Here is a 20,643-nt window from a genome sequence, read left to right as displayed (position 1 = left end):
CATGTTCTCCTGGTGATAGGCCCAGTCACCCAGCTGGTTTTCATGCCTATGGCAGGACTACAACTCACCAACTCCTAGTGATTGACCCAAAGTCACCCAGTCAGCTTTTATGCCTAAGGCAGGGGTAGAACTCACAACCTCCTGGTATCTAGGCTGAAGCCCTAACTATTAAACCACATGGGTTCTCCATTCAATAGCAATAGCAGTTAGACTTATATACCGCTTCATAGGGCTTTCAGCCCTCTCTAAGCGGTTTACAGAGTCAGCATATCGCCCCCAACAACAATCCGGGTCCTCATTTTACCCACCTCGGAAGGATGGAAGGCTGAGTCAACCCTGAGCTGGTGAGATTTGAACAGCCGAACTGCAGAACTGCAGTCAGCTGAAGTAGCCTGCAGTGCTGCATTTAACCACCACCTCGGCTCTGAATCATTGAATCATTCAATGATTGAATCATTGAATCATTCAACGATTCAATGTCCATTGGTTTTGAAAGCTCACAAGAACTCAAGGAAAACTAGTTTGTGGCACTAGTCAGATCCTCCATTTTAAATGGCTGATTCACTTTTCCAATCTAGTTTTAAAAGTTATTTCTACCTGTATGCAAACCCCTTTTGAAATGGGACAGTTCAGCTTAGAGGCAGTTCAGTTCAGAAAGGGATCCGAGGTTCATGAATAGGATTGTTTTCACTCCAGGCTCAGAACAACATTTATTGATGTCCAAATTCTCCCCCAGCAAGTAATGAACATCTTCCAAAATAAACAAACAAGAATTCAATAAAAACAAGCATCTCTGGTTTGCTATGGTGCCGCTTTTCATGCACTTTGGAACTTTTGATAGAAACTAAGACTCGGTAACCTGTGTTGTGGCCTGCCTGTGGCCAGTGAGGAGGTTTGGGAGGAACATGGGCCAGTCTGGAGAATCTGGGGAAGGCTCTGATGAGGGCTCTGTGTCGGAGGCAGAGAGGGGGCCAGAGCCATATGCCAGTTATCAGCTGCCTTCAGAGTCAGACATCAGTGAGGCAGAAGAACAGCTGGAGCCTGTTCCCAGTGTGCGCATGCGCAGAGATGCCAGACAAAGGGAACAGCTAAAGAACAGGGGTCAACTTGGGAGTAAGGCCACAGGTGGACGATGAATGGCCCCTCCCAGAGGAAATATAAGGGGAGCGAAAGGGGAGTGGAGTTTGCAGGAGAGAATTAGTTCACTTAATTAGTTAGTGACTCTCTGAGACTCCTGGCCAAGTTTTGCAGATACCCGCCTGGCAGCTCTCCAAGCCAGATAAGATCTGTGACTGTAAATCCTCCCTTGAAAGGCTTTGTTGGATGTGAATGAGCAGAATTCACAGCAAATTAATAAAAGGGGTTTTTGTCGGGACAAGTTGCTTCATGTTCTTGGGAAGCCTAGATCAGAACGTCCTGAGCCAAAGCCTCCAGTAAATCTCTTGATTGTTTAGTCATCAATTAACTCAGTTCCTGACGTGCTAGGAATGAGCTCATCCTCCCTTGAGCTGACCTTCAAGGAAGAATCTGAGGAGTCATCCAAGGGAGACACACACACACACACAAATAAACACACACATTGTAATATGGACAGTCATAATGGAAATCCATTGGTTCTCCACCCAATCCCATGTCCTGGACTAGACCTGACCATCCTTCCTTTGTTAGAAACTTCCAAGCAGATATTTCTAATTTCAGAAAGCATAACATGGAATCTGAAGCCAGTTATCAGCTGCCTTCGGACTCAGATATCAATGAGGCAGAAGAACAGCTGGAGCCTCTTCCCAGGGAGCATGCGTAGAGTTGCCAGGCGAAGGGAACAGCTAAAGAACAGGGGTCGACTTGCGAGTAAGGCTACAGGTGGACAATGAATGGGAATAAAAGAGGAGCAAAAGGAGAGTGGAGTTTGCAGGAGACAATCAGTTCGCTTAATTGGTTTGTGACTCTCCGAGACTCCTTGCCAAGTTTTGCAGATATGGGCCTGGCAGCTCTCCAAGCCAGATAAGGTCTGTGACTGTAAATCCTCCCTTGAAAAGGCTTTGTTGGTTGTGAATGAGCAGAATTCACAGTCAGTTAATAAAAGGGGTTTTTGTCGGGACAAGGAGTTTGCTTCAGGCTCTTGGGAATTCTGGGCCAGAACACCCCGTTTCAACAATCTGTTAAATGCTAACCCTTAACCACAATTTAATCTTGAGTGCACAAGAATCCACAACAGACGCCAGCAGTTTAAAAGGCTGCTCAGATTTTATTAGTCCCCCATTTAACAAGTACAAAACGAAAGAAAAAAACGCGTTATCAAGGCGGTGGAAAAAAAGTGACGTAGTTGTGTTGATCCCCAAGTGAGTAGAAAAGAATGGTATGTGTGGAATTTTTTTTATTTTTTATTTTTATAGTTGTCGTTTTCGTTTTTATAAAAACCCCTACGTCTAAATTAATTGTACTCAGAAGCAGCCTAAACTAGTCTATGGGGAAAGGGGGGGTGGGAAATGGGCTTTAGCCCCTAGCGGTTGAATCAGAAGCGTTAGTTGTTGGGACGCCAGCCTTCCTCACGCTGTGGGACCCGCGCTGGATTTGCTTGGTTCGCTGGCGTGACGCTTCCTCATGACTTCCTGGGCCAGGTCACAGGTGATCATGCCATTGGCTACCTGGAAGGTTCCTGAGCTGTAAAGAGGTAAGATCCAAGTTATTTTTTTCAGATATATCTCCATTATGTTCTGCTTTCATTACAATTTACAATTCCATTCTGTCATGTTCGCCGCCCCAGTCACCTGTTAAAATTATCCCACCCAGTGCAGTGGTGGGATTTACTACCAGTTCTGTGGGTGGGGCTTGGTGGGCGTGGCCAGGTTGTCATGTGACTGGGTTGTCATGTGACGCGCTCTACATGGGGCTGCCCCTGAAAAGTGTTCGGAGACTACAATTGGTCCAGAATGCAGCCGTGCGAGCGATACTGGGTGTACCGAGATACACCCATATTACACCTATCCTCCGCTCCCTATCGGTCTCCGAACACGCTTCAAGGTGCTGGTTATCACCTCTAAAGCCCTACATGGCTTAGGACCCGGATATCTACGAGACCGTCTTCTGCCGCATACCTCCCAGCATCTGGTAAGATCACACAGGATGGGCCTCCTCCAGGTGCCATCGACTAGACAATGTCGTCTGGTGGCCCCTCGGAGGAGGGCCTTCTCTGTAGCTGCCCCAGCCCTATGGAACGATCTACCCCCCAAGATCCGGACCCTGCCGACTCTCTCGGCCTTCCGTAAGTCTACTAAGACCTGGCTATTCCGGCAGGCCTGGGGCTGCTGACCTCATGACTGAGGTCCAGCCCCACTAAGACTGAGTGCATGATGTGTTTTTTAACCTGCTTTCTTCTCTATTTTATATTTTTTGTATTCTTTTAGAGCTGTTTTTATGTAAGCCGCCCGGAGTCCTTCGGGATTGGGCGGCATATAAATTCATTAAATTTACAATTTACAATTTAGCCGTCCATTTTGCCAATTTTGCACTCCATTAAACAATACACAGCAGCCCCTCTTTTCTATTCTTCTTTTTAATACTGCATGAAGTTTTTGCTCTAGGTTTTTTTTTTAATTAGAGGGGAGCTAGAATCTCCTTCTTCTTCAACCGAAATCAAATTAAAGATGTGCAAAGAAAGCAGAAAATTCAGGATTTACTTCCCCCCAAATTATCCTATTTCTTTTTCTTTTTACGACCCCATAATCCCTTAATTTGGGTACAATCGGGACGACTGGCCGGATCTGAGCATTTACTGGCTGGATTCCCTTCCTGATGCCTACACAGAGTTCACAGCAGATTTTGTTTTTTGCGCTTTAGGAGAGAAATTTTGCACTCCATTAAACAATACACAGCAGCCCCCCTTTTCTATTCTTCTTTTTAATACTGCATGAAGTTTTTGCTCTAGTTTTTTTTTAATTAGAGGAGGGAGAGGTTGGCAATCATCTGTGTTAGAGGCACCAAAATAACCAAGATGATATAAGGTCTCCTGCTAGAGCAGAAGATCGGACTAGATGACCTCCGAGGTCCCTTCCAGCCCTGGATTGCTGTGCCGTTTCAAAGCATCCTCTGAAGTTGCCTCTAGTGCCAGGGTTTGTGGTCCTTCCCTCCTCTTTTTCTCCTGGGAGCCAAAACGGGACACGTGGGAATTCCTGGAAGGGTGGTGGTGGTGGAAGGGGCGGGGCCAGTCAGAGGTGGTATTTGCCGGTTCTCCAAACTGGTTAAAATTTCCACTACTAACCGGTTCATCCGAACTGGTCTGAACCGGCTGAATACCACCTCTGCACCCAGGTAGTCCTCGACTTATGATCACAGTTGGGACTAGAATTTCCATTGTTAAGTCACTGCTGTCATACGTTAAAGTCGGATATGATTTTATGATGACCATTATGCAAACCATCATGGCCATTAAGTGAATCCGTGGTTATTAAAACGCATACCGCAATGGAACTTTTTTTTTTTTTTTTTGCCAGAAAGGAGCAAAAATAGTTGCAAATTGCAATTGCTCAAACACAGGACAGCAGAGTTGGTCATAAGTGCCAGCTGGTTGCCAAGGGCCCGAATCGCAATGATGTGAAACCTTTGGGGTTGGTACAAAGGTTAAGTGGATTGGACCTTTTTTCAGCATAGACATAGGTTCAAACCAGGGTTCCTGCCAGTTCTAACCTCTTCTATAGAAGAGGTTCCACAAATCTCCAGTGCCGTTTAGAACCGGTTCCAGCTCCCTCCCCCGGCCCGTCTGCCCACCATCAAGATGAAGAGCGAGAGGAGGAATTCTGGGAGTTGAAGTCCACAAGTCTTAAAGCTCTCAAGTTTGAACACCCCTGGGGTGTTTTTTCCTAAAAGGCTAGGGGTGCAAGGGTCTTGTAACTTGACAGCTTTGAGACTTGCATGCTTCAAATGCCAGAGTTTCTGAGCCAACATTTTGGTTGCTAAGCAAGAGCGTTGTTAAGTGAGTTTCACCACATTTTACAAGTTGGCCACGCCCACCCAGTCACATGGCCAGCAAGCAACTCCCACCCGGTCACATGGCCGGCAAGCCACACCCACAAAGCAGGCCATACCTACAGAAGAGGTTCTAAAATTTTTTTGAAACCTACCACTGGTTCAAACGACTGCTAAATGAATAGTTGTAAGTCGAGGACTACTTGTTAGGTCTGCCTCCATGCCACAACTACCCAGACCAGAGGACTGGGGAATTCTGGGAGTTGAAGACCACCCCTTTTTAAAGTTGCCAAGATTTGAGAAACACTGGTCTAATCCCAGCTCACTTACTTCTCTGGAGATTCCGATACAGTTGTCATCACTGGATGGGTGTGTTTCCCAAAGAAGAAACTAGCCCACCAGTGTCCAGGATCAGACTTGGGAAGACCTACAGGGAAAGGAAAACAAAAGAAAAACTAGTTATCAGAAACAGGAACGTTGTTTAGTTTAGAGACCACTTTGTCTTATTGAATATTTAAATTAATTTAATTTATTAAGTCCGTTCCTCTAGAGCAGGACTCTCCAACCGCAGCAACTTTTAAGACTTGTGGACTTCAACTCCCAGAATTCCTCAGTCAGAAATACCGAAAAATACGGTATTTCTAGGTTTTGGTAAAGATGGCCGTTCAGTTAATGACCCGATGTTTGATTAATGACTGCCACAAAAAAAGGTAACAAAAAAAGGTTGTAAACTCAGGTCCGGTCACGTGACAACCGGCTTTACAACCGTAATTGGAAAGACTCCATTATGGTTGTAAAATGAGGACTATCTATACTCTCCTTTTTGACGGGAGTGAACATGCAGGAGAAAAGAGGGGACACAGAATGTAATATTCCCGTAGCACGTCGGCCTTCAGTTTAACTTAGAGAAGGCCAGCCAGAAAAATCTCTGCCAATGAGATTTTTTGCTTATACCCAAACTTTCTTACATCCAAGCCTTCTTGCCTTAGATAACCCCAAGTGAAAGAATAGAAGGTATTTTGAATTATTTACTCTCCTGCCAATCCATGTTAATCACACAAGGACATTTCTATTCCTTTCTTTAGCAAAAGAAAAGGGTAACAAAAGAGTCAGCACCATAAAATTGCTGATGGATATAATGTTTTGGCCAAAGAAGGAACTGAGATCAGCTCATCAGCTGCACCCAAATGGCAGGAAGTCAATTTTGCATCTTCTTTGAATTTGGCTAGAATCTCCTTCTTCTTCAACCGAAACCAAATTAAAGATGTGCAAAGAAAGCAGAAAATTCAGGAGGATTTACTTCCCCCCAAATTATCCTATTTCTTTTTCTTTTTACGACCCCATAATCCCTTAATTTGGGTACAGTCGGGACGAATAGCTGGATCTGAGCATTTACTGGCTGGATGCCCTTCCTGATGCCTACACAGAGTTCACAGCAGATTTTGTTTTTTGCGCTTTAGGAGAGAAACACCTACCCTACCTAGAATTGAATTCGCAACCTTCTGAGCGGGAGATGAGTGTCTTTATCACTAGATCACTGCGCCGCTATGCCACACAACTCAATAGTTTACTGAAATTGGTCATGGGCCCTGGAAATTACGTTACAGATAGTCCTATCCATCAGGATCAAATCTCGTGAGACTCATCCAATTTTACTATTTTTTTGTGATGGTTGTTAAGGGAATCACCCTGGTTGTTAAACCAATCAGGAGTCATTAAGCGAACCCATAGTTTGTTATAGGCATGTGTTGTGGCCCAGCAGGAGCCGTTGGAGCTGCAAACACACTCCGATAGCGAGGGACCCTATGAGTCGGCTCTGGAAGATGTGGAGGACCCTGGACAGGGTTCAGACTCCGAGCAGGGACCAGAGAGGCTGGTTGGCCACCAGGAGGCGCCTGAGGCATGGAGCAGCGGTGAAAGCCAAAGGGAGTTTGTCCTTGACGTCAGGCCCTGGAGCAGTGGGGAGGAGCTAAGGGAGGTGGTCCCAGATGCCAGGCAAAGATGGGCAGATAAGCGCCGACAGCAACTACGGAGATATAGAAGATAATTGGGGCCAGGTGGTTGTGATTAGGTGCCTCCCAAGAGAGTATATAAGAAGAGACTTTGGGAGGAGGCTTTTTGCAGGACACAACCGTTATACTAAAGCTGGGGAAGCTCTTGTGTGTATTTCTTATCTGTGGAAGTCTGGGTTGCTGCCAAAGTCTTGTTCGTGTGTTAATTTACTGTGAATAATTGTCTAGCAGTAATCTTGTGTCGGCGTGACTCACCGTACGGAGGGGGGTCAGAACAGGAATGTTTTTGCCAATACCCAGGAGTAAGTGCTGGTTTTCAGCAACACTGACATAAAATGTAGTCAATTGACCGAGGGACACTGCCAACAGCTGTAAATGTTGCCCAGTTGCTGAGTGCTCAGACTGTGATCACATGATCGCTGGGGTGCAATGGGGAGATTGTTGGAACTTTGAGTTTAGATCATAAATACCCCCAGGGGGTCCACCATAACTTTGAACGGTCACTATGTGACTGGTCACAAGTCGAGGACTCCCTGTGCTCTTCAACCTTTCTCGTTTCACATGCAATCAAAAGAGTGTGCGCTTAGATGTTCATGTACCTTGCATAGCAAAATCAGAATAAATAGCTAAGAACAGAGTGTGTTAGAGTGTACTGAATCAACATGCTCACCTCTGAACTTTATAGAGAGCAAATTGCTCGTCCCGCCTAGCTTACTGTCGTTGGATTAGAATTGGCTATTGAAAATCTCAGCCACTTTCTTGGTGGGTCTGAGTGCAAACCTATTTTTGCTTGAGTAAGACTCCTTGGTCTCAACTCACCCAAAGTCAACATGGAGAAGAGAATCCGACAAGACCAGCAGTCAACAATGTGATGCTTGATAGCACATGAGTGCAAACCAATCCAGGGTGCGCTCCAGAGAGCAACCCTATTGATTTCCTGGTAATAAATCATCATAAGGCTTCACAAAAAATATTTAAAAGTCTTTAGTCTTATGAGAAGAATAAGTATATTGATTCAACGGACTATGGATTTTACGGACTATGGAATTAACGGACAAATTTCAAGCAACGTCAGATTTCACCCCAAAAGACAGACTCAGTTCACTCCATGGTGATTTAGTCCAGTCAACATTCCCACAATTTGTGCTGATGATACCTATGCGCAAAATCCTGTCCACCATTTAGTAAACATTCCTCTCCATTCACGTTCTTCCTATCATCTTAGTACATGAAAATCAGGGACTTTGATTTGCAAAGGCCTCTTACTAAAAGCAAGAATGAATTTTGACCTTCTACAAAACACTGACCTGGATGGTGCGGGATGACTTCTCCGGAGTACTCAGCACTTCCACAGGAGCTGTTACTGGAGGTGGAACCCAACCGTCCTGTAGGAGAAGACAAGGCACCATGTTAGCCAAAATATTGCTATGGGTAGTCTTCAATTTACAATTGAACCCAAGATTTCTGTTGCTAAGCAAGATAGCGAGTTTTGCCCCATTTTGTGCCCTTCCCACAAGCAAAATCAATGGGGGAAGCCAGGTTCACTTAACAACCATGGCAAAGAAATAAAAAATGTGAGACGCAACTCACTGACTGCATCGCTTAGCGACAGAAGGTCCGGTTGCACGTGGGGTTGCAAGTTGAGGATTATCTGGACTCAGAAATAAACAATATCCAGAGCCTTTTTCATAGACATTGGGGGTCACACTAACTTAAAACTCTGTAATTTCTTATTACAGAAGGGTGTCCAATTTTGGCAACTTTTAAGACATGTGGACTTCAACTCCCAGCATTCCTCAGGCAACATTACCTCCAACAGACCTATTAAATCCCACGGACTAGGCCTCTTCCGAATTCCATCTACCGGCCAATGCCGATTGGCTACCACCCGGAGGAGGGCCTTCTCTGTGGCTGCTCCGGCCCTCTGGAACGAGCTCCCCGTGGAGATTCGGACCCTCACCACCCTTCAGGCTTTCCGCAAAGCCCTTAAAACCTGGCTGTTCCGACAGGCCTGGGGCTGGCGAGTTCCCCGTCCCCGCTCGAATTGTGTGGTTGTTGATTGTTTTTAAATTGTTGTAGTTGTTTGTCCGTTGTTTTTCTCCCGTTTGTATCCCCCCCCCCTTACTTTGGTTTGTGAGCCGCCTTGAGTCCCTCTGGGAATAGGGCGGCATAGAAATGCAATAAATCAAATCAAATCAAACATCGCTGGCTGGGGAATTCTGGGAGTTGAAGTCCACAAGCCTCAAAGTTGCCAAGCTTTGGATTCCTCTGCTTCAGACTTCCACTTTGCGTAATTATTAAAAGAAATGCATCAGGTCTTTCATTAATATTGTTCAAAAAGTTGCAACAAAGTTGGGGTTGAACAAAGAGACCCAGAAAAACTTCCCAAAACTAACAGCCTCTAGCTCAGTGTTTCTCAACCTTGGCGACTTTAGGTCCCGTGGACTTCAACTCCCAGAATCCCCCAGCCAGCACAGCTGGCTGGGGGATTCTGGGAGTTGAAGTCCACAGGACTTAAAGTCGCCAGGGTTGAGAAACACTGCTCTAGCTCCAAAATCCCATCTCAACACATATCCCATCTTCTCACGCGAATGCAGGCTGACTGCTAGATCAGCAGTTCAGCGGTTCAAATCTCACCGGCTCAGGGTTGACTCAGCCTTCCATCCTTCCGAGGTGGGTAAAATGAGGACCCGGATTGTTGTTGGGGGCAATATGCTGACTCTGTAAACCGCTTAGAGAGGCCTGAAAGGCCTATGAAGCGGTATATAAGTCTAACTGCTATTGCTGTATTATTATTGCTGCAGAGACCAGGGAAGAGACACCATTCTTTGCAAACAATCCAACGCACCGCCTACATTGCCACGTTTCCCACTAAACCGATGAACTTTACACTGTCATGCCTTTGTGCCCCCAAAACTCTACCCGGGGTGGAAAAATAAACAATGAAGGATTGCCAAGGACTTGGGCAGCGATTCAAGACAAGCCCGTTCAGGTCAGGGAACAGGAGGTGAAGGTTTTTTTCAGTGCGGTCTTAAATTAATCCGATTCAACAGCCGAAACGGAAAGCAGCCTGGCCAAGCAGAGAGAGAAGGTTCAAAACTCGTTGGGTTACTGATTACTAGGAAACTCACGACTTTTCTCTTTGTAAACAAGGCAAGGAAAGAAGCTTGTTTTGGGAGCCGTTTCTTGTTTTCGTTTTAGTGCCTTCCACTGAGTCGTGACGACTGTTTCACTAAGTTTCCGCAATTTTCTTAGCAAGATTTCAAGAAGTGGTCTGCGGTTTGCTTCCTGCCTAAGGCCGAGAGGATGACTGGCCCAAAGTCACCCAGCTGGCTTTCATGGCTAAGGCGGGACTAGAACTCACTGCCTCCTAGCAATTGGCTCAAAACCACCCAGCTGGCTTTCATGGCTAAGGCGGGACTAGAACTCACTGCCTCCTAGCAATTGGCTCAAAACCACCCAGCTGGCTTTCATCGCTAAGGCAGGACTAGAACTCACAGCCTCCTGGTGATTGGCCCAGTCACCCAGCCAGCTTTCATTGCTAAGGCGGGACTAGAATTCATTGTCTCCTAGCGATTGGCTCAAAATTACTCAGCCGGCTTTCATGGCTAAGGTGGGATTAGAACTCACAGCCTCCTGGTGATTGGCCCAGTCACCCAGCCAGCTTTCATTGCTAAGGCGGGACTAGAACTCACCGTCTCCTAGCAACTGGACCAAAGTCACCCAGCTGGCTTTCATGGCTAAGGCAGGACTAGAATTCATTGTCTCCTAGCAATCGGCTCAAAATCATTCAGCCGGCTTTCGTGGCTAAGGTGGGACTAGAACTCCCAGTCTCCTGGCTCAAAATCATCCAGCTGGCTTTCATGACTAAGGGGGGACTAGAACTCCCGGTGAAGGCAGGACTAGTCTCCCGGTGATTGGCACAACGGTTGAGTTCACATAAACCAAAGTTTTGTCCCTTGAAACCTCCTTTCGCTGTCTTCATCTCAAACGTGGCGCCCAAGATAGGGACAAGAGTATGTGTGTGTATATATATATGAGAGCTAAATAGCTTGAAAGAGATCTATACTAGTCTCCCTTTATTTATTTATCAGCACAAATACAACAAAATGTAACAAAAAGGCAACAGTAAAAATATTGGGTTTCTGCCTGGATGGTCTCTTGTGACGAGCCTAATGACAGAGAGTGGAAGTGTGACCTTCCTCCCATACTTGGGCATACCAGGGGTTGTGACTTTAAATAAATAAATAAATAAATAAATAAATAAATAAATAAATAAATAAATAAATAAATAAACATACATACATACATATATAAAGTCACAACCCCTGGTATGCCCAAATATGGGAGGAAGGTCACTACTATCTATCTATCTATCTATCTATCTATCTATCTATCTATCTATCTATCTATCTATCTATCTATCTATCTATCTATCTATCTATCTATCTATCTATCTATCTATCTATCTATCTATATAAAATTTAACCTGGTTAGTAATTAACCTAGTGTCAGGCCCAAAACCAGGAATGATGCGTGGTGATTGTTCTAAGCTGAGTTCACTCCTATGGGCAAAATCTATACTCTACTCTCTGCATCTACCATATACTGTGGGAACTATTGAGGAGGGACTGTCTTTATCCTCTCTCTCTCACACACGATAGATGGGTAGAGCTGCCTCTTATTCCTCCTTTTCGAGACGGGCTTATCTATGTTTCTTGGTAAGATGCACCTCCTCCCTCCTGGGTATCCACCTTCTCACTGCACTCATCCCATCTGTCTGTGGAGATTCTCAGTCATCCAGGCTGGTCAAAGGTGCTTTTTCAAGGGGCCACTGGCCTTTCTCTGAAGGCGTTTCGCTTCTGAAGAAGCTTCCTGGATGAAAAGTGAAACATCTTCAAAGAAAAACCAGAAAGTCCAGTTGCCCTCTTGAAAAAAAGCACCTTTGGGAAATTCATCACATCTATTCTCTGCGTTTGCACAGTATGGTGAATTGACAACCTCCTCCACAAAGAGGGGATTGGGCACTGTAGGACAAGCCCCCTTCTTCCCACCCCATTTGAGAAGGGTCTCCCCTGTAGTCCAAGCAGTGTTGATGTGACATGGTGTGTAGCACCCTTTCTGAGGTCCACAAGGTGGAAAATGCTCAGCATGTCCCAATCCTGTGTTGAGCGTTTCTTTACTCCTTCCTTGGCAATGGCTAACAATATTATTATTTTTTCTCTCCTCTTACTTCGGTAGTAGTCGTGGGTTGCCACAAGGGAGCCACTGGACGGGATTGCTGCCATGTTTCTTGATCTTCTTTCTTGCGCAAGTTGTAAATCCTGGGACACATATAAGGAAAAAAGAAACCCACATTAAGCCTCTTATCAGAAGGAAGGAAACAGTCATAAAACAAATTAAGACTCCCAAGGCAGAGATACATCTAGTAGCAATAGCAGTTAGACTTATATACCGCTTCATAGGGCTTTCAGCCCTCTCTAAGCGGTTTACAGAGTCAGTATATTGCCCCCAACAACAATCCGGGTCCTCATTTTACCCACCTCGGAAGGATGGAAGGCTGAGTCAACCCTGAGCCGGTGAGATTAGAACCGCCGAACTGCAGATAGCAGTCAGCTGAAGTGGCCTGCAGTACTGCTCTCTACCCACTGCACCACCTCGGCTCTACTTACCTACTTAGTAAGACCACAACTAGAATATTGCATCCAGTTTTGGTCACCATGTTATAGAAAAGATGTGGAGACTCTAGAAAGAGTGCAGAGGAGAGCAACCAAGATGATTAGGGGACTGGAGGCTAAAACATATGAAGAACGGTTGCAGGAACTAGTGAAGAGAAGAACCAGGGGAGACATGATAGCAATAGCATGTAGACTTATATACTGCTTCACGGTGCTTCACAGCCCTCTCTAAGCGGTTTACAGAGTCAGCATATCGCCCCAACAATCAAGGTCCTCATTGGAAGAGCAGTCTTCCAATACTTGAGGTACTGTCAATGAGAGAATAGGTGTCAACCTATTTTCGAAAGCACCTGAGGGGCAGACAAGGAACAATGGATGGAAGCTGATCAAGGAGAGATTCAACCTAGAAATAAGAAAAATTTTCTGAAACTGGGAACAATTAATTGATGGAACAGACGTTGTCTTCGGAAGTTGTGGGAGCTTCATCACTAGAAGCTTTCAAGAAGAGACTTGACTACCTTAATTAGGATAAATAACCGGGCCATAAATTGTAATTTGGGATCTGGTGGAAAAAAATCCACAAATCTTACAAATTTTTGTTTAGACCTTGTTATGAAGATATAAATAATTTGAGTCAGAAGAGAGGACATGTGATATAAATAAGGAAATGCTAATGTATTCTCTCTGTATACAAGACAAAATGCTAATGTATACTCTGTATACAAGACAAAAACACAGACAGTATTATTCCCTCCTAGATGACCACTGACAAATATATTGCAAGATATTTTTTTTTCTCCTTGGGAATCAGGTGTAAAGATTTATAAACTTCCACACGTATTTGCAACCAATTTGACCTGTTATAACATTTAGCTACTATAATAGTTAACAGTTTAATCACCAATAAAGTTAAACCTCAAAGCCCTCTGTTAACACTCTTGTTATTGTAATTAGCTCGTAGAAAGTCTAGAGAAGGAAACTAGAAAAATCTGCATTGAAAGATTTCAACGTAAGATTAGAAAAAATCTGCAGTGAATGTGTAGGAAGTTAGAACCCACCTCATTTCCTAGGAGAATGAAATATTCTAGGAAATATTAAAAAGGCAGATTATATTATTCTGCATGAGAAAAGGAGAAACATGGTTTTAAAGACAATGCAGCTCCCTTCGCTTCAGTTCCAGGGTGATGGGATTAAGACATGGCCCTCAAAACATGATAGGATTAGCCCTCTACCCATCTCACCATAAGGAAGATTACATCACCCAGCAAGGCTCAACCAAGCCTGGGACCCAGGACAGCCTACATGTGCTTTTTTGCCCAGGACATCAAGCCATGTGGTCCTGTCCACCATTAAACCATCTTTCCAAACAGCTGCCATGTTTCCAGTGTCTGTCTCCCCACTTGGAACTGAACCCAGATGGATATTTCTTCCAACACTTATCTACCCACTTATCTACATCCCAAGTGTTATTTTTAATACCACAATTACGTCACTGTATGGTCTTTGCAAATATTTCAATATTGGAATTTTATTCGGGGTGGGGGGGGAAATGGGGATTTATTGAAGAGCTATTATATATAGCTGGTGGTCCTCATTTAGTGACTGTTCTCAGTTACGACGGTGAGGAAAAAGCAACATGGGATAACCAATCCTTGCATCTACAACCTCTGTAAACCAAAGGAAACTTGAAGGAAGAGCATAAGCACACACACCCCAGTTGCCCTTAGCAACTGCACTGCTTAACAATCCATTTGTCAGTACTCCCTTGTGGTCACTAAACAAGGACTATCTGTACACATCAATTAAATTGTCAGCCATCTTGCCATTTTTTTCTGACGAAAACTTGCTGTGACTGACAAAGGCAACAACGAAGTCTGTAAGCACACACACAAACACACATGGACATTTTGGAAAAAATCAGACTTCTAATTTTTTGGGTGGGGTCCCCCTTTCCCAGACAGAGCGACGAGTAGGGCTTAAGACATAAAAGGATGTGAATCATCCTTAGATCTGATTCATTCCCACAGTAGCTGGCAACCCATACTTGTGCCAACTTAGCTGTTGCTGAGGGTTCATTGCCACCGCAGCCCAAAATTCTGACTAACGCCACGTAAATTGAGGGAGTAAATCCCAACCAACCCTTTGAAGAGCTACAATGGAAGAAGCATCAACACATTTTCTTGTTCCGCTAGAAGATTTCGTGGGAAGCTTCGCACAACCTTAGAGATGGGGGCTTCTCTATGACTTGGATCAGCAAATAATCAGAATACAGCTGGAAGGCACCTTGGAGGCCTTCTAGTCCAGCCACCTGCTAAAGCTGGAGACCGGATTGCCAGTATAGAAAGGTTCATGAATTGGAATAGACATGGTAACAGGTCAGCCAATGGGGACTGTTTGGTGACCTAGATGGCTGGGAGCCTGGGAGTGGCTTAGGTTCATCTACCTACCTACCTACCTACCTACCTACCTACCTACCTACCTACCTACCTACCTACCTACAGCAGGGGTAGTCAACCTTTTTATACCTACCACCCACTTTTGTACCTCTGTTAGTAGTAAAATTTTCTAACCGCCCACCGGCTCCACAGTAATGGTGATTTATAAAGTAGGGAAGTAACTTTCCTTATAAAATTTATAAAGCAGAGTTACAGCAAACCCCTACCGCCTCCCATGAAAGCTGGAACGCCCACTAGGGGGCAGTAGGGATCAGGTTGACTACCACTGATCTACAGTATCTATCTATCATCTATCTATCTATCATCTATCTATCTATCATCTATCTTCTTTCTATCTATCTATCTATCTATCTATCTATCTATCTATCTATCTATCTATCTATCTATCTATCTATCTAATCTATCTATCTATCTATCATATCTATCTACCTTCTATCTATCTATCTATCTATCTATCTATCATCTATCTATCTATCATCTATCTATCTATCATCTACCTACCTACTACCTACCTACCTACCTATTTATCTATCTATCCACCCATCCATCATCTACCTATTATCTATCTTTATATCATTATCTATTCATCTACCTACCTACCAACCATCAATCTATCGTCTGTCTGTCTGTCTGTCTGTCTGTCTATCTATCTATCTATCTATCTATCTATCTATCTATCTATCTATCTATCTATCTATCTATCTATCATCTATCTATCTATCATCTACCTACCTACTACCTACCTACCTACCTACCTATTTATCTATCCAGGTAGTCCTTGACTTATGACACAGTTGGGACCAGAGTGCTTCTGTGATTCTATAGCTTCTGTGATCATTGATTTTGTACTTCTGGATTCTGAGTTCTGGTTCTGGCTTCTGCTATAGGGTATTGCATATAAAGAAGTTTCTTATATAAATGAATCCTGCTGCATTATTTACTTGTTTGCTGGCTGGATTCCTGCAAACTCTTTTAACACCTATACCATTTCAGACAAGCGACTGTCCAGTCTCTTCTTAAAAACATCCAATGACGAAGCACCCACAATATCTGAAGGCAAGCTGTTCCACTGGTTGTCCTCACTGTTAGGAAGTTTCTCCTTAGTTCCAAGTTGCTTCTCTCCTGCATTAGTTTCCATCTTGCCTTCTGGTGCTTTGGAAAATAAGTTGACCTCGTCTTTGTGGCAGCCCCTCAAATAATGGGAGACTGCTATCATGTCTCCCCTAAAAGAGCCGAGGTGGCGCAGTGGTTAAATGCAGCACTGCAGGCTACTTCAGCTGACTGCAGTTCTGCAGTTCGGCTGTTCAAATCTCACCGGCTCAGGGTTGACTCAGCCTTCCATCCTTCCGAGGTGGGTAAAATGAGGACCCGGATTGTTGTTGGGGGCGATATGCTGACTCTGTAAACCGCTTAGAGAGGGCTGAAAGCCCTATGAAGCTGTATATAAGTCTAACTGCTATTGCTATTGCTATCCTTCTTTTCTTTAGACTAGCCAAACCTGAATCCTGCAAGCGTTCTTCATACGTTTTAGTCTCCAGGCCCTTAATCATCTTAGTTGCTCTTCTCTGCACTTTTTCCAAAGTCTCGACATCTTAAAAGTCTTATCCAACATTAAATCAAGCCACAAAGTTCTGAACTAACCATTGGCAGTTCAACTTAACTGGTTCTCCAATTCTAATACTTTTCAGGATGTATTTGACATTTTAGTGGCATTAAGGAGGTCCATTCCAAGACTAGGGCAAATAAACTAATAACACAAAATAAAACAAAGTAATAATAAAATAAAATAAAATAAATACGAATCAAGTTTAAATAAATTTGGGTTAACATTCTGTTGTATTCGGTAATTTTCTTCTTCTACAGCTGGTCCTCGACTTATGTCCACAATTGAGCCCAAAGTGTCTGATGCTAAGCGAGACATTTCTTAAGTGAGTTTTGCCCTATTTCACGACTTTCCTTGCCACGATTGTTAAGTGAATCACTGTAGTTTTTAAGTTAGTGACGTGGTTGTTAAGTGAATCTGGCTTCCCCATTGACTGTGCTTGTCAGGAGGTGGCAAAATGTGATCAGACACCCCTGGGGCACTGCGACCGACGTAAATATGAGCCGGTAGCTAAGCGTCCAAATTTTAATCATGTTTAATGACCATGGGGATGCTGCAATGGTCATTAAGTGTGAAAAATGGTCATGTCACTTTTTTGACTTTGAATGATCACTAAATGAACGGATGTAAATGAAATACTGTGCATATTGTAGTCAATTGCCACTTTACATATAGTTTACTTTAAAGGTAAGATGGCCTTAAAGGAACTTGGATACCTGTTACTGGTTTGTACAAGTCAGAACTGACACAAAGGTGAAAACAAACACACAATCACTTCCTTAAGGCTAGAATATTAATCAGAATAGAACTGGATGGGACCTTGGAGGTCTTCTAGTCCAACCCTCTGCTCAAGCAGGAGACTATATATATAATTCCAGACAGATGGTTGTCCAGTCTCTTCTTAAAAACCTCCAGTGTTGGAGCACCCATAACTTCTGGTGGCAAGCTGTTCCACTGGTTAATTGTCCTATTAGGAAGTTTCTCCTTAATTCTAGGTTGCTTCTCTCTCTGATTAGTTTCCATCCATAGTTTCTTGTCCTGCCTTCTGGTGCTTTGGAAAATAAATTGACCCCACTCCTCTTTACGGCAACCTTTCAAATACTGGAATACTGCTATCATGTGTGTGTCCCCCCCCCCACAGTCCTTCATTTTTCTAAACACACCTAGAGATTGAAGCATGCGGTCAATTTACCATTAGAAAAAGGATCACTTTTGTCTTAAAAACAATATAGCAATAGCAATAGCAATAGCAGTAGACTTATATACCGCTTCATAGGCCTTTCAGGCCTCTCTAAGCGGTTTACAGAGAGTCAGCATATCGCCCCCAACAATCTGGGTCCTCATTTTACCCACCTCGGAAGGATGGAAGGCTGAGTCAACCCTGAGCCGGTGAGATTTGAACCGCTTATAATAATCTTCCAGTTTGATTCTTTGAAATGCAGCTGAGTTTAGAAATATTCTTGCTGCAATATTCTTGCTCACTTCTCGTGTGCCTTTTGTTTGACTAAGAACCAGAAACCTCTGATCTGAAAAACCGGAATAAACTGGCTTCGCGCCTGCTTACTTTAAGAAACTGCCCTTTTTTTTTAAAGCACAGCCTTTGCATTTAGCAAAACAAGCAAAATATGCGTTTTTTGTGCACGGAGACAAGATCGCATGCTTGTTGTTTTCCCCCTAATCGAATTAGTTGTAATGTAAAACTCCAAAGAGCAGAGTTTACATTTTGTGTTATTGTTTTGTCTTCTTTTCTCTCTCTCGGCTATTTGGGTCCAATATGGCCACCAGACCGCCGCCAGCCAAACAAAACGCGGTCAAGAATCACTAAAAATACTTCTTTCCGATATAACGCGGATTAATTATTAACATTATGATAAAGGGGGGGGGGGACAGTAAACAAGGCTGCCATCCTGGCAAGCAGCCGCGTCAAGGCCAACGGATTCAGAGAGAGGTAAAATAACCTTGATAAATACAAATTCCAATACCCCCCCCCTCCCACCCCCCAATGCCCTGGTGGTTTTTGACGGCTGGCGGAAAAAAAAAGCGAAAACCCGAATGGAACGTTGAGACACCGGATGGAACGCCGAGACATCGCATGGAACGCGGAGGGCCGGAATGGAACGTTGGATGAAAGCTCAGAACGTTTGGGCCGCACGTCCTCTTTTTCTACCGACCCCCCCCCGCGGGAGGGGGGAGGGTCGCTTAAAGCTCGTGAGAAAAAGACGACACGTGTCGCCGCGCCCGCCTGGGGAACAACCGCTGAGCGAAGCCAACACGTGTAGAATAGAATAGAACAAGAAGAGTTGGAAGGGACCTTGGAGGTCTTCTAGTCCAACCCCCTGCCTAGACAGGAAACCCAATACCATTTCAACTCTATAACGTTTCTTTTACTTAATTTCTAAACCAAACAGAAGATACCGATTCATGGGCGTCTCCCCCCCCCCAAAAAAAGTAGACCACGGAGCGATCGTTTTCGCCTTCCACTACTACTGCCCTCCCCCCAGCTGTAGTAGCACCCCGATCCTAAAGGCGCAGATGGGTTTTCTCGAGTCGAAGCCAAAGCGAACTTCGCGGGACTTCGGCTGGGACTTGTTAAAGACGCGCTTGCAAGGAGAGGAAACCCAATTGAATTTCCTTTATTGATATTGATAATCAATATTGATATTGTTTCCTGATTGCTTATTTGTGCCCTATGACTATCATTAAGTGTTGTACCTTTTTACTCTTGATTAATGTATTTTATTTTTCTTTATGTACACGGAAAGCATAGGCACCAAGGACAAAATCCTTCTGTGTCCAACCACACTTCTATGATTTACTCCGGAGTAGTTAGGCGTGAGTAACGCGCATCCCCCAGTAAAGCACCGCCCCTAAGACTCCCCACCACTTCACGGATCTTACTCAAAAGTCGCATTCAAACAAGAGCATTTATAGCACTGTAAAGTTAGGGACCCAAACCGGAAGAGGTCCGAAAACATGGCCGGGTCTCGAAGATCCCCGATTTGTGACTCTGTGTGTGTCACATAAAGTGGCTGGATTCGCCTGGCACGTTTCCCTCCCTCTCCTTTTCCGAGTCCAGCCAGCCTTGGTCCCGAGACCGTCCCGTCAACCTAGGGGGTCCGATTCCGCACCCCACGCCCCAACCTATCCCCACGTTGGACTTTAAAGCTTGCTTGACGCGTGTCGAGGTAGGGGTATCGTGGGAAGGCAGCCCCCTCGCGCTTTCCCGAACGAGTTAAGGCGTTTATGCGCCAGCGGCTTCCACGAAAGGCTCTCGCATATCCGCAACGTGGGAATCCTTACGTGGGAGGAAGGAAGGGACAGAAAATGGGGAAGGGGTGAAAAGAGAAGCTCCCCCCCACCCTTTTACCTTGAAGTCTTAGTGTTCAGAATCCCGACGGCTTGAGACCACAGGTGACCTGGCTCAGGAAGGCAACTGCTAGGCGGGCGAGCCCATTTGCGAAGGAGATGCTGCGAGTCTCCACGACCACGAAAGACACCCAAATGACGATGGTTTTAAAGGCGGAAGGCGCCGCGCTCGCCTTTTTATAGGCCAGCCGGGCGGGTTGCTTGCGTCAGCTCAGGCCACGCTCCCTTCTTCTCCGACGAGGCGGCGAGGGAAGCCTACGAGCCTCTCGGCTCCGCGGACCGATCTCGCCCTCCTGCGGCCGCTCGAGGAGCCACCGAGCCCAGCCTTGGCTTGGAGGAGGCAAGAAGCCGATTCGGGGGCGAGGAAGCATCAAGAAACGGGGCGGCTATCGGAGCCTAGGGAGACAGATTTTAACAGAGGAACAGAGTTGGAAGGGACCTTGGAGGTCATCTAGTCCAACCCCCCCAAAAAAGATTGAGACCCTACACCAGAGTTTGAAAGTTGAAGACAAGTTCGAAGACTTGCCAACTTGATAAAGGGACTTGTGGACTTCAACAGTTGGAAG

General features: G+C 44.8%; 1 protein-coding gene across 1 annotated transcript; it reads right to left on the bottom strand.

Annotated features, from left to right (window-relative positions):
- Positions 1-2,225: 2,225 nt before the first annotated feature.
- PPDPF (pancreatic progenitor cell differentiation and proliferation factor) lies at positions 2,226-20,240 on the bottom strand. Its single transcript, XM_087720598.1, has 5 exons — positions 20,079-20,240; positions 12,208-12,298; positions 8,282-8,359; positions 5,293-5,389; positions 2,226-2,661 (listed from the first exon to the last, which is right to left on the bottom strand). The coding sequence occupies exons 2-5, from the start codon at positions 12,260-12,262 to the stop codon at positions 2,547-2,549; spliced, it is 345 nt and encodes a 114-aa protein (XP_087576724.1). The 5' UTR covers positions 12,263-12,298; positions 20,079-20,240; the 3' UTR covers positions 2,226-2,546.
- Positions 20,241-20,643: the final 403 nt, after the last annotated feature.

Source organism: Thamnophis sirtalis, unplaced genomic scaffold, assembly GCF_051295495.1.
Source record: "Thamnophis sirtalis isolate CommonGarterSnake01/CBP01778 unplaced genomic scaffold, rThaSir2_p1.2 scaffold_7, whole genome shotgun sequence".
NCBI lineage: Eukaryota > Metazoa > Chordata > Lepidosauria > Squamata > Natricidae > Thamnophis > Thamnophis sirtalis.
This window is presented reverse-complemented; position numbering and strand designations above follow the sequence as displayed.